The sequence below is a fragment of the Nothoprocta perdicaria genome, unplaced genomic scaffold, assembly GCF_003342845.1.
Source record: "Nothoprocta perdicaria isolate Ctin4 unplaced genomic scaffold, notPer1 scaffold_23, whole genome shotgun sequence".
Lineage (NCBI taxonomy): Eukaryota > Metazoa > Chordata > Aves > Tinamiformes > Tinamidae > Nothoprocta > Nothoprocta perdicaria.
This window is the reverse complement of record NW_020455455.1, coordinates 1,473,132-1,487,265: the sequence shown is the minus strand read 5'-3', so window position 1 is coordinate 1,487,265 and position 14,134 is coordinate 1,473,132. Positions and strand designations below refer to the sequence as shown.

The following is a 14,134-nucleotide window of genomic DNA, read 5'->3' as shown; positions in this document are numbered from 1 at the left end:
GGTTGGTATATATGACATGATAGTGTTTACTCATTTGATTTGTTATTTTGTCCAGCCCACTGGTAATGTACTATCCTGGCTTTGTACATATTTCTACTCTTGCATTTCTATTTGTCGTTACTGTCCTAAAAACACATCTCTAGTGGTTTTAGATAATTTTTTAAATCGGCAAGCTCAATTTGCATTCAGTCTTTTCCTTTAAAATGCTGCAGTCCTTAATTTATAAATAACAAAATTTATTCATATGCAGGTCACATATTCAGCACACTGAATATGAATACACGATAATCTCTCAATTAAAACCCTAAACTGAAGTCAAAATAATGATAAACTCTCAGCATTTGTAAAGCTTCTTATCTATCTATAGACAAAAATTAGATTGATTGACATGGTTTGTTTTTAATTATTCATGTTGGCTATTAATGTTTTCACTGTTGCCATTTAACTGCCTAAACATTATTTATTCAATTATGTGTTTCATTTTTTTTCCAAGAACTGAGTTCAACCAGTGTTCTCTATCTCCTCCTTTTCTTCTTACAACAAATAGACGTTTTGTTTGATCTTTTTCCAGTCTGTCCCCACAGGTTCAAAGAAGATCAGCAGCCTTCTGAGGTTGCTTCAGGGGGTCCCTGAGTGTGGATTTCCTCAGTCCCAACTGATTTGAAAACATCTTCAGTTTCTCTAATAAACTATAGCCAGTTCTTTCTCTGTCATAGCTCAGGTTCTTACATTAGAGTTAATTATGTTAAATGTTGGTTCACCGTTTAATTTCGTACTTAACTTGAAAGCCAAAGGCATGAGCTTATGTTCCAGCTTTCTCCTATTTTCACACATGCCTCCGTATGCTTGTATACATTATAATGTCTGCTGTGTTGTACTGAAATGACCTGAAAGTGAGTAATAAAAAAGGAAAGACTTTTATAGTCTTTAGTGAAGTCCTGCATTTGTAACAGTCTGTGACGCAACAATCCAGAAATTGGCATTAGTCTACCTGTATTTATGGCATTTCTTAACTCAAAGTATGACATAATCATATTCTGATAAGCACATGCTACAYTCCTAGTTACCACACAGATGGTATAATGAAACCTGTAGTGAGATTTGGTACACTGTTTAGATGTAGCTATATATATGTATATGCACACATATATATAATTGGCATTCAGCATGCACAAAGTGAAGCGGAATCACAGCAATCTCTTCCATATCCTTTCATGCACTTAGTAGGAATATGTTTTAAAACATGGAGTCATCACACTCAAGTCATGCAGGTGTGTGGGATGAAGGAGACCTTCATTACCCAGCCTTGGAACAAACTCCTGGAGCCCCAGTAATGCAGTTCTCCTATTTGTGCTGAATTGCTTCTTTAAAAACAGTGACCTGGGRACTTAACTGTTTGTCTGCTTTCACTGGAAGAAAAAGCTCCCAAAAGGCAGCAAATGCAGTCCTGTCCTGGCTTAACAAGGGTTTGGAAGCCACTGCAGCCACTCAAAAGTAAAGAATTAGAGTAGACTGAATCTATTTCAGAGAAAATACTTTATTACCAAAAGCCTGCTCAGGATTAGAGTGACTGACTTGTGGTATCATGAAGACTTTTCCTGTGATTATTTGATGAATAAGATGGTGTCTGGTTTAGAATATTGTATTTTAAGATAAATTGATTTATGTTGTTAATAATGATTAATGTTCTTTTAGGCTTTGAAAATTTACCTGGCTTATCTGCTAAGGATTTTGTCACACTTGCTATAATACGTCGTTACCTTGACTTTAAAGTGAGTATTGTGGAAAAAATACTGCTTCTGTATCTGTGCTTGCAAAAACAGCAAATAGAGCAATAGGTAAAGAAGTCATCCGTAGTTTGGCCTCACAGAGAATAGGAACCAGAGTTACCTTTAAAAGAAAGTACCACCTCTCCACTGTGTCAACACTCCTGAGACTTTTCCTTTGTATCGTGACGAGTGTTTGTGACCAGAAACTTATTCCAGTCAAAATAACYCAGGGGTAAAAAAGAAAACAGTTTTAGCTGTTTGCTAGCTCAAGAATCAGGAATGTGCAAGGATATGGATAAGTAACTGGGAAAGGGCTGGGGAGCCAGACTGCCTTGGAGCCAGSCTGCCTTTTTGTGTAGCAAACCAGATTATTGTGGGGTTTTTTTGAATTAAATTGGTGTTAGATGCACATTTCGATGAAGGTTCTTTCCATACCTTCTCTTTGTGCTGCGTGCAGTACCCATCCACACCATCAAAGCTTGGAGTTACACTGCTGTGGCTGTAAGAACAGAGCAACAGGTTGTGCAGGGGTCATGCTGCTCGATGTGCTGCAGTTTGTGCTGATCTTTTGCTTAGGAAGAAAGTCTGCAAGAGCAGAATTGGATCTTTATTTGATAGTTTCATGTTCCATTTTTGCCTCATRTTGAAGTTTGCTGTGAAAAAATGCACAGTTTGAAATTTTATAGAAGCCTGTAAAACACCGCATTTTGCTCCTATAACATGGCATCTCTCTGCTTGTCTTTCTAAGTTTCCATACTCATTGGCATTCCTGTTACTCCTTTGCAAAGTCAGAACTTGATTAATTTACCATGGTGTTACTGAAGTCTAACTTTGCATTACAGTTCTGGGAAACAGAACAACAAGGGGGAGTGAGATTATTGCTGTCTGAAACTTTGAATAACTGGAATAAAAATGAGAGAGAAATATTAAGTAATGTGCTGCATTTTTCACACAGACTGGGGAAGTTTGGAATGAAGTGCGTGCAGAATTAAAAGAAGAATTCAGGCCTGTTAGTTCAGATGAGGAAGCCTTGAAAGTTATTTCAGAGGTATCAGAAGATGTTGGAGGAATGGTTGCTGCTCTCCAGACTGAAATGCTTGAAAGTCAACAGCATCAAGAGCTCCGAGAGGAGGAAAAAGCCTATACAAAGGTAAAACAAGGAATTCTGTACAAAATCTGGGTAAATTATTTTGTTGGTTTATATGAAGGGGTTTTTTTTTTTTACATCCTATTTGGAGTCTCATATATGTGCATTATATTAAGATATTTTTAATCTGTCTCAACAGTAACATTGTAATTTTACCTAAGTTCTCTCCACTTGTATAATTTACCAATATTTAGACAGTAACATGRAAAATAAATGAAGCAATATCATAAAGGAAGCAGTACATCAGTGTAGCAATGCTGCATGATCAGTGATACTGTGTTGCAATACAGGCGGCACCTGTGTTTCATTTGTGGCAAATGAAAATTTAACCATTTGCACTGGGTCTGTTTCTTAAAATGAAACATAAGCCAGTGTTTTAATTCCAGCTTTGCTCTGCTGGTCGAATATTCACAGGAGTTTCATTATTTTAGAAATCAGGGCTTTGTGCTTCCCAGCACACTGAGAATAAGCAGGGTGTCAACACTGCCTGGCTTTGGTTATAGGGAAGGGTTTGGCAAGTTTGCACATCTACCATCTCATCCTCTGTCTCATTGTAAGAAATCCGTTTAGTTGGCCCAGTTGTCTAAAATCCTTCACTGGGATTTTAGGGTACTTATCCCACACCTCTGCCTTCGTCACCAGAACTGATTCCATGTCCTTCACGCTTGAGAGTGAGCATATGCAGGAAATATTCCTGAAAGACCAGCAACTATTTTGATGTATATTGGAGGAAAGGCATTTTTGAAGGCATAAAGTGCATAATTGAATTTTTGAAGAGCAAATGCATGGCTACAGCATTTTCTTTCAATCTCCCTTAAGAGGGACTAAACTAAAGGGGCAGAGCTGAATGTACTGTCCAAAGAGCACAARGAAAGAACTCAGGAAGGCGAATAGGAATAGGAATGTGTTATATTTCCTAAATCTGATTCACATTACAGATTCACAATGCCCATAAGCAGAGGGAAGTTGTAAATAAATCTTGGGAAAACTTCTTGACTCGGACGTCAAACTATGAGGCACTGAAGGTAAGAAGTTTGAGTGGTGAAGAGAATTTTWCACTTGCAGAGTAATTACAAAAATTGGAAGTTTCAAACACATTTCTTATGAGGATATTCAAGTAGAAGCTCTATTAGATTTTGTATTTGTACAAACATCCTAGAATGAACCATAGTATAAACTGGCAAAGCTAGGTAATCTTGGAGTCTTCCACTCTTCTTTTTATGGTGACAGCCTGGGGATCAGCATTCTCTATGCTCTTAAAATTAAATATATGAAAAAGTGGTTGTCCTGAGACAGCTGAAAATAAAAAGATGGTCGTTTTAATTTATTTTTCCTAATATTTCACCCCTATTTTTAGTACAGCAGACATCTTTCAACATAGGAAGTAATATATGATGAACTTTAGCCATAGTTACATGTCTCCAAAATATCACTAAAATGTTAGAAAGTTGGTTAGACAACTAGCATAAGTTAGGGAAGATACAAAGTCAAAGAGACATTCTGCAGCTGAATTTAATTTTTCTTCATTTCCCAAAGGACATGTGAAGGAGAATAACTTTTGTAGTGTAAGACCACTTCCCTAACATGTAATAAGAAATTATTAGAATTAGAAATCTATTCTAGAAATCTAGGGGAAAAAAAAAAGGATTTGGGGGAACTACAGAATGATTTGTATCAACTCAGTCCTTGGAAAGAGTGTGGTGCAAATCGAATCCCTCCGGAAAGTGTTCTGAGTACATGAAGGACAAGAAGGTGGCTGAGAACAGCTGGCGTGGAGTTACCAAGGACAAATGATGCCCAGCTAACGTGGTAGCTTTCTGTGGTAAAATCATTAGCTCTGTGAAGGGTGGGGAGCAGAGGGTGTCATTTACCTTGACTTTAGGAAGGTTTTCAACACAATCTTGTGCAGCATCCTTGTAGCCCAGCTGGGGAGAGAGGGCCTACAAGAGGCTGAGGCAGCTGGGGCTGCTGAGCTTGGGGACTGCGCAAAAGGAGCAGTGGGTTCAGGGTGGCTCCACTCAGAGAAATGAGCTGTGAGCCGAGGGAGAGCCCAGCGCAGGCAGCACCCTCAGTAACCAGGGCACAGACCCAGTTTGTCTGAACAGACAGATCATCGGAGTTACTTTTCAATCTAAGTTAAGCTGTTATTCTATGTGTAGAAATCATATTTCCTCATCTTAATGAAATGACCTTTTTGTTTGTTTGTTTTTTGTTTCCTGAGCGAAATATCCTATAAAATGATACTTGGGTAAGCTGAATACTCCATTTTTTTTATTAGTAATTTCCCATCAGAATTGAAAGATACTTATAGAAATAAGGAATTTTAGTGGCCACTCATAACTTTTTGTTCTAAGTAYATAGACTTCATTCAGCTTGGGATGAATCTGCTGCTTAAGATGTTCTTGATGGTGGAATGTGGAACTTACTATTAAAGGCCAGCAGAAATGATTCCTCCTTGGTTTGTTATTTATATTTTTTCTAATTGATGCAAATTATAATTCATTCTGATGATTTTTTTTTTCCAACTTTCTTTAGAAAGCAAAAAGGCTGCAGGAAAAATCAATAGAGGCTTCCAAATTGAAGTCAAAATCTCAAAATGCAGCAGTCCATTCTACAGATATTAAAGGCCTTGGTACAACAGTAAGTAATGCCAAATAACACGGATTTATTTTTATTAATATCTGCATGGTTTAGGATTCATTTTGGTTGTATATGTGACTCTTTCTTTTAATTTTTATGAGAAAGAATCTTTCTAAGAGAGAGTTTTTGTCTCTTGTAGTTGAAACGGGAAGTTTCAGGAAACTTCAGAAACAGGGAAGCCTTCTGTGAGAAGCATGCTGAGATCAAGACCTTTTTCATTTAATGTTGGATTTATCCATGCAGTCCTGAGTCCAGTCAGTAAAGGTCATTTCTAGTTGCCTGACAGGCTGCAGATTAATCTGCCCATCCTATCAAAGGGAAGATTTTTTTCTCGATTCTCTATTTTAATTTTAGTGTGAAGAGATACAAGCCATTGATAAGAGCTTGCTGGGATGTAACAGTGCATCTGGATGCTGAGTTTTAACAAGGCAGAATCTCCATTCCAGTCAGGACCTGCTTTTGCACRAGCTGGGTGTTTTCCATGAAGGAGAGAATTAGGCTGGTGGTGGCTTAAGGAGTTCCTCCTACCTATGGGGGCAAGCAGGGAGGCAAGAACATGAGGTGCTTGTTCTCAAACTTGAGCAAAGGGAAGAGGGACTGTTATGGTGGAGCCTGAGTGAGTGATGACAAGTAAGGTGGCTGAATCCTGTAGAATAAGAGAGGCAGTTCATGTCTGATGTGATAGAGAAAGGATGAGCTTCATGTTAAGAAYGGGGATAGTTTCAGAGTGCTGGAGCAGGAAAATTATCTTTGCTCTAAACTTAGGCAAGCACATGTGAAAGGCCACGTCTGTGAATGTAAGATGAATTGGAATAGGAAAGGTTTTATTTGCGTGGACGTGTCAGTATGGCTGTTCCTCAGATATATGTTACGGATGTGTCAGTATGGCTGTTCCTCAGATATGTGTTATAGAAAGAATCTGAAAAGTTTAGATACAAACATTGGTATCTGCTGTAGACAGAAACAAGGAAGATGTTAGTCCATTTTGGAGGGGTGTATTGAAAAAATGGACTCATCAGCAACAACAGATAAAATTCCTTAGCTCCCTTGCGTGGAAGAGTTACAAGTGACAACTATTGCTGGCTTTTTTTTTTTTTTAATGGCCCAGTCATCTTTCTGCCTGTGCTAAACATTTCCTGTACCTAGGATTTGGGGTGCCAACAAATCAAGATCATCTAACCAAACATGAGCCACATGCACCTAGAGTTACACGGTTGTTTTCAGCTGGTCGTGGTTAGAAGACAGAAGTTTCATTCAAGGATTTTAATTCAAAGGCCCGAATATGTTCAGTATAAGGAATACTGTATGAGACTAAAAATGTGTATCTCTGTCTTGAAGTCTTACAGTTTTGCTGGAGCGGCGGCATAGGCAGCTGCAGACGAGAGAAGCAGATTGCACACCCGTGTGCATCTCCCATTCCCTCTTTCTTTAAGTGCTAAGCCGTATGGAAAATCTGAGAGCAAGAACTGTGACTAATATTATGTGCAAATCCCAATAACATTGGGTAAAGGCTTGATTTTCTTTTCATCTCTTCTTAAGATCAGACATAAAGGAAAAAAACAAAAATGCTCTTTTTCATTGATGGGAACAATTTGTTATTTTAGCGGGTTGAGTGGACCGAGGTAACCTCACCATGCATCTCCACCCACTGAAAAATATTTTCAAGAGACCAGCTCATGATTTAACTCTCATCGTATRTTAAATACTACCATGAATGTCAAGTAATGGGTTTGTTTTGTTTTCCAGGTCGGATCCGGTCGCTTGGTAACTGTGGAGAGCACTCCTCATGAATTAGTTGGAGGGCCGCTGGCCGATACCGACCTTGCTCTTAGAAAGCTCTCTGTTCATGGAGGGGCCCTAAAAAAGATCAAAAGAGTTAAAATGTTGGACTCGTTCAAGAAAAACTCGATATCTGTAAAATAACTACTATTCTGAACAGTGCTTTTAGCTTTTTTAGTTAGCATTATGCATATTTCAGGTACAAGGTTTAATCTATTTGTAGTGCCTTAACAAATTGCATAGGTGTTGATAAACTATTTTTTTGTCTTACACTAATGTAAACATAGTGAAAGTTTATTAATAAAACATTTCACACAGTGTGGAACAAAGGTACATTGAGTCTGATTATGTTGTGTGTTGCTGTCAGGTTACCCTGATGCACTATCAGAAAATCTATTTAGGTTTCCTTCCTCTATTGACAGAAGTGACACTCTCTACACGTTGCAGCTTGGKTATCTCCTTCTTTGAGCAGCCTGATGAACCTTTCCATAAATACACTCAGTTTCTTCTTTTGGATACAGGCCTGTGTGGTACTTCTCCTTGTCCATGTTGTTTCTTGGTGCCTTTGGCAGGAGCATTTCCGAATCCCGATCCCTCTGTTTGAAGCTAAAGGCTCYGGAGAAGCAGGGCTGTGCCAGCCGTTTCTGTCAGCCTGTTGGGGGAACTGCTAAAACAGTAATTTCTCCCAACTCTTTAACTAATCTTACTGTTCTAGTTATTTAATGGGTCATTGCCCATATTACCTCTGATAAAAACTCTGCAGCAATCTTTCTTGTGGGTGACAATTGTCTCCTTCTGGCTTAGTCAGAATTCAGTGAGAGAGGCAAAGGCAGAGCAAGTGAGCTGGGCCTCTTTGGCCTGGAGAAGAGAAGGTGGAGAGGGGATCTGATCAGTATGTATGAGCACCTGAGGGGAGAATGTAGGGAGGAAGGGACCAACCTCTTCTCAGTGGTGGACAGTGACAGGACAAGGGGTAATGGGTACAAGTTGAAACACAGGAAGTTCCCTCTGCATGARGCAGAACTTCTTTCCTGTGCAGGTGACAGAGCCCTGGCACAGGCTGCCCAGGGAGGCTGTGGAGTCTCCTTCTCTGGAGATCTTCCCAACCCRCCTGGATGCYGCCCTGTGCCCYRTGCTCTGGGTGTCCCTGCTGGAGCAGGGGGTTGGACTRGRTGATCTCYAGAGRTCCCTTCCAACCTCAACCAGTCTGTGATTCTGTGAAGATTTCACACATTTTAAAATTAGTTACTTCCCAGCAGTAGAGCATAAACTGCAGTGACCTTGCTAGGTGTTTTGCCACCTACAAGTTTTTGTGATCTTTATGCCTATAAGCAGCCTTTTGAGAAAAGCTCAAGCTTTCATTATGTTGAATGCAAACATTAAAAAAAATAATAATTTTGAGGTAATCACATAGAACTTAGTTCTGGACTCCCTTTTTATTTCCCTGAAAGAAGGATAGGATGTGTGTATAGTTCTGTTTCTTCACAAGGTGTTTGATCCTATAACAAGACATRGCAGGGCTGGGATTAAAAACAAAGGCAGAGATTTTTGTTCAAGAATTGCCTACCTAACTTCCATAAAATGAACCAAAAGGAAAAACCTGTATAAAACAAAACAGTCGTGTGAGATGACTCTTTAGAAAGATCTCCACGTGCTCAGTTTACAGAGGCCAGAAGCATTTTCTCATGGACAGGTTTGTTAAACATTACCTTGCAAAGACGGCCCTCTATTGCTTAATGTCAGAGAAACTAAGATATACTAATTTAATTTTTATGCTCGTACTTTGCTAATTGATATTTTTAAGTATAACCTSGCTTTGTTATGACTTTTTTCCTGAATTTATCTGCATAACATTTAAGGATGTTTTACTGAACAAGCCTCTATGTGTTTTCTGCATGCAAGGAAGGTAACCTAAAGCACCCAGAGCTTTACCAACTGAAGCCCCGTGTGCCAGGTATGGATTGCTCAGCTACATTCCTATTCCTTTGACACAACTCTTCATCTACTAGCCTGCTTACAGGTGTCACGGAAAATATGAAAATGTGTCTAAATACTGGGGCTCCAACAAAGTGCTCTCAGTTGTCTTTCACATCAAAAAAAAAAAAAATCCCAAACTTGTCAAGAAGAATGAAGACTGTGCTGGGCATTTACTTCTTTTCTTTTTTAATATATGTTTGCATGTATGCAAATGTGTAGGGGACATTATTGGTAACAGTAAGGCACTGGTTAATTTCTTCCAAATACCCAGGACTCGTATGTAAGTCCTTCCAATTTCTGAGCAAAAGTTACAGGAGCAGAGTGTAACCCCTGTGGGAATATAATACAATCTTTTACATAGAAACCGGTTCACACTGATGCTTCTGTGACAGTTTTATACCAGGAGCAGAGTGAATCCCAGACATGGGGGCATGTTTGGCATCCAGGATATTCACAAGTAAGGAAAATTTTCACTACTCTTATATCCTCTTCCTCTTATCTTAAGAGAAATATGTTATAAAAAACTATTCTATATTTAACTTTGGTGAACAAACCTAGGAGCACTACTGGATATTTTACGCATTTTATTGCATTGCACCGTATGTTTTCACAGAATGGTTAAGGTTGGAAGGGACCTCTAGAGATCACCTAGTCCAACTCCCTGCTCAAGCAGGGAATATATTTTGTATAGGTGCACTGTATGTAGTGGATTTTGCGTTACATGAGGAGGTGTACGAGCTGTTAATGCATTCTGTTAACGCATTTTGTTGTTAATGCACGAGTACTGCTTTGCAGAGGTGAGTACGGCTTCCTCGAACAGGGACCCGCAGCCGGGATCTCACGCAAGGCCAAACCGCAGYGGGCACCCAGCAAACCTGACTGCAAAGAGAAGGGCAGCTTTTTAAAGCTCTCTTCTKATATAATGTAATAATCTTCCTTGCAAATAACATATTAATGGACAAAAATAACAAAATGACTATTACTCAGTTGCTGCTGGGTAGAAAAATATTTTAAGTAATATTTAGCCTAGGCTAAGCAGCAATAAAGCACAGAGTTTAGACCACGCAGGACATTACAAGCACAATCCTTTTATTTAACTCGGTGTTGGGCTTCTGCAATTGCTCAACATAAAACCCATGATAGGGGCAAGACGCTTGGGGCAAGACAAAGGCGCTTGTTGACATTGTCTCCATTGCAACGTATAAAAATATATTGGGTTTCTATCAAAGTTAACTTCTGAAAAAAAAAGAGGTTTTGGAATGGACGGGCCTCTGCAGAAATAGAGCACTGGTTCAAGCAGCTTACCTGAGAGAACAAGGGGAGTTTAGGCAAATCCCCAAATCACTCACATGTGGCCTGGGAAAAGGCAGCCTGGGAGACTGTGAGCAGGAGATCCCGGGTGACGGGGGGCCTTGGGGAGGCTGCCAGCCCTGCTGTGGTTGTGGCCTGCATGCCCAAGCAAAGCGCAGGCTGGAGCCGCTCRGCGGGTACCTGAGCTTTCCTCCCCTTTTGGCCTGAAATGGGCTGGTGAAAGCTGACCCTGAAAGATTAGGAAAAAGAGATTATTTTCCAAGCAGTATATTTAGGAATACTAAGAATACAGGAGCTCCCTATCCAGTGTGGAAACCTAGAACTCTTGGCTGGGTACATCAGGAAAAATCCCTACTGTGTTAGGCTGCCTGTGGGAAGGCCTCTGTGAGCAGGAGGAGGGAAGCCAACAGGTCTGGGATTGGCTGCTGAAGTAGGAAATCGTGGATATGGCTGCAGGTCACATTCCCGACCAGGACAACCAGAGTTTGTCACTGGTTATTAACAGGGACCGAGAACTCACGTTATGTGTCAATRGCTTTAACGGGAAGGAAGGCCCTCAAGCGCTCGGGGACTCACACTCCTTGCTCACGTACAGGTGATTCCCCAAAGTTAGGGCACTGGGAACCTTTCAACTTTCAGTGTTGTAATGTCATTGATAATGTATACAGGGATAAACAGAGCATCCAATGACACACACTCCCACATGCATACCTACATTTTGCTTACACTTTCTTAAATAGAGAAATTTAATAACCTTAACTGCTTTTGATTCAGCTATCGTGAAAATAGCTACCATGGAAAAATGCAAACACATTTGACAAGCAGAGACCAAAAACTATAGGTGGTTAACACTGAATTATCTCAGCAACTGAAGACAAGGATGGAGCAGTGCCTCTGTTTAATGTACAGTACAGACATCATGTATTACAGGAACCTTCTGAAGTTCTCTARGAGTATGCCACAAAATACTTGGGAGATATTAATTGCCTTCTGCCCATCCCATGTGATCTGGAGAGCACACAGTCCACGTACATATCCCAGAAGTTCTGGGCTAAATCATTGAAGAGCTCGTTGTGCTTGGGCTTGGGCGATTCCTTCAGGAACATCATGAAGTCCCAGAGAGTGACGACGGAATCTGCCACCTTGAGTTTCTTCATTTCCACCAGCCCCTGGGACGACACCTCCCAGCACTGGTGGTCAATCTGGCCCAGGCTCGCGGGGATCTCCTTTGGATAGTCTAGATTGGCATAAACTAGATTCAGCAGCAACACACAGCCCAGCTGAAGGTACCACCTTCTTCTCCAGACAACCTCCATATTCCAAGCAGGTGCCTGAAAGAAAGTGCACGAAATCACAGGGATTCTGCCAGTATCTAGTTAATTCTCATGTGARATTAAAGGATATCCCCCAGAGATGACTTCTGCTTTGGGGTGCTGCATAATAAAACATTTTCAGAACAATATTTACTTTCAAACCATGGAATAAATGCCAGCCAAGAAATCCTAGCAAAGGAACTAGGGTTGCACCTAAGAAATTGTCAATGCTATTTAGAACGTAAAAACCTCTAGCAGAAAGTTTGATGCTGCCTGAAGTGGTCATGGTCTATGTCACAAGTATTCCTAGAGCTCATAGGTCCTCCCCTTCCTCTCTTGGGATTAGCCCATTAGGAAAGTCAAGTTAATAGCTAATAGCCTCTTAAAGAACCCCCTGTAGTATATTCTATTTAAAATGACTGTAAACTAGTAACAGGTTCTTAAATACCCAGTCTTTCACGGCACAGCCCTTGTCTGCACTGTGGAAATGAAAAGAGTGAACCATTGCGTAGTGTGGGGTGAATGTCAGCACGGTAAGAACACATGTAGTAGCTACTGCACAAATGGAAAGAAAAAAAAAGAGAAATAAAAAAGAAAAAAGAAAAATTTCTTCTAGGTTTTCATGACAAAATTCAGCAAACTTTTGGAGCAAATTTGCAAACTTTCAGCAAATTTCCAGGAAGGAGGTGTCAGAAGTTTAGCTACAAAGCAGTAGAAGAGAAACTGGGAAACCACCAAAATTCTGAGCAGTTTYGCTCTAACGCGTTAATCCAACTAAAACCTTAAACAATAAGGGCTCATGTGAACACCTCAAACGGGAGCAGAGACCACAACAACCCCAGCGACTCTGAACTCACAAACTCCTCCTACTGAGTGCAAGGCAGGAGAGTTTCACACAGGCAGCGAGCGCAGCGGCAGTCGTGCTCACGCCAGTTGTACTCACGGTGTTTCTGCGACGAGACCAGGCTCTCTGCCCTCCAAACAGCAGCGCTCAGGCACCTGGAGAGGAGGACGCCAAGCCTGGGGCGGGCTGCGGGTGCCCGGCAGCCGCCGGGGGCTCTGGAGATGTCGGGATTGGGGAGCGGAGAGCGCGGGCAGACACGGGTGCAGCAGCAGCAATGAAGTGATGAAGCGATGAAGTGATGAAGCAATGAATCAATGTAGGGAGGTGGGTGCCGCTGCGGGGAGCCCATGGGGAGCCCCACCTCCCTGGGCAGAGCAGCAGAGCCAGCCCCCGCTCTGCTCCCACCTGCAGGACACGGCCCCTCCGCCAGCCTCTGTGAGGAGCTGCCGGGAGCAAAGCCACAGGGAATGTCCCCATGCTGCCAGGAACAAAGCCACAGGGAATGTCCCCCTGCTGCCCTCAGGACAGCGACGGGAGCCGTTCCTAGAGCCGGGATCCCACCTGCTGTCCTGCCTGCCCGCCAGGACACTGACCGCATTTCCTTTCAAAGGAAATGGAGCCGCTGGAAAGATCTGATAGCACAGAGTGTGTCCAACCTCCCAGGTCTCTTTTTGTCAAAACTCTCCCACCTGGGGTTGATTTCACACTGTGTTTGAAAATCTCTAGCAGCTGAGTTGCCAGCATCTCCAGAGAGAGACTTTCAGGGTCATTTTATTTGCAGTTGACAACCCCTCCAAGGCAGCCCCGAGTCTGTGAACTGCAGTTTATGTCCCACAACTTTCAGTACGTAACAGTCACATTTTTAAAGGTTCCTTTCTTTTTCCCCCTTGTTTTATTTCTTTCTTACCAGTTACTTTTCCGTGGTAAGGRCCTAGGCTTAGATGTGCATTGAGAAGAGCTGCAAATTCTTCCAGGAAGAAAAGTTAATGAAGGAGTCCAGCTTACTTAAAATCTACTTYTTTGTTTCTCACTCTACTCATTTAGGTTCTTAGGGTAACCAGTGGCGATGCCCAACCTCATCCTGAAGCACAAGACCGAAAASAGACACACAGATTYCAGTTACAGCTGTTGTGGATTTTCCATGTGTCTATATAAAAGCCCAACAACTTCTATGCCTTSTCAGTAAAATGAGGTTAAAAATGCCATTTTAATGAAGATGGGTGTCACGAGGCCCAGAGTAACAGTTTGCAAGAGGCGCCCAGTTCCCAGAAGGTTGGATGTTCTTTAGGGCTAGGTCTGCTCCTAGGGTCAAGCTCTCTTGCCTGAACTTGCAGCTCTGTTGGTCCCTCAGCCC

General features: G+C 41.4%; 1 protein-coding gene and 1 long non-coding RNA gene across 2 annotated transcripts in view; one reads left to right on the top strand and one right to left on the bottom strand.

Moving 5' to 3' along the window:
* CFAP69 (cilia and flagella associated protein 69) overlaps positions 1–7,660 on the top strand; it is a 28,627-nt gene extending 20,967 nt beyond the window's left edge. The window contains exons 20-24 of the mRNA XM_026039375.1: positions 1,696–1,772; positions 2,725–2,919; positions 3,855–3,941; positions 5,452–5,556; positions 7,303–7,660. Of these exons, the coding sequence (XP_025895160.1) occupies positions 1,696–1,772; positions 2,725–2,919; positions 3,855–3,941; positions 5,452–5,556; positions 7,303–7,479 (641 nt within the window). The 3' untranslated portion in view covers positions 7,480–7,660. The remainder of the gene's footprint in view (positions 1–1,695; positions 1,773–2,724; positions 2,920–3,854; positions 3,942–5,451; positions 5,557–7,302) is intronic.
* Positions 7,661–11,311: 3,651 nt separating this feature from the next.
* LOC112947389 lies at positions 11,312–13,011 on the bottom strand. The gene is made up of 2 exons (XR_003249400.1): positions 12,880–13,011; positions 11,312–11,954 (listed from the first exon to the last, which is right to left on the bottom strand). It is a non-coding gene; the product is annotated as an uncharacterized LOC112947389 (long non-coding RNA).
* Between the last annotated feature and the right edge of the window lie 1,123 nt (positions 13,012–14,134).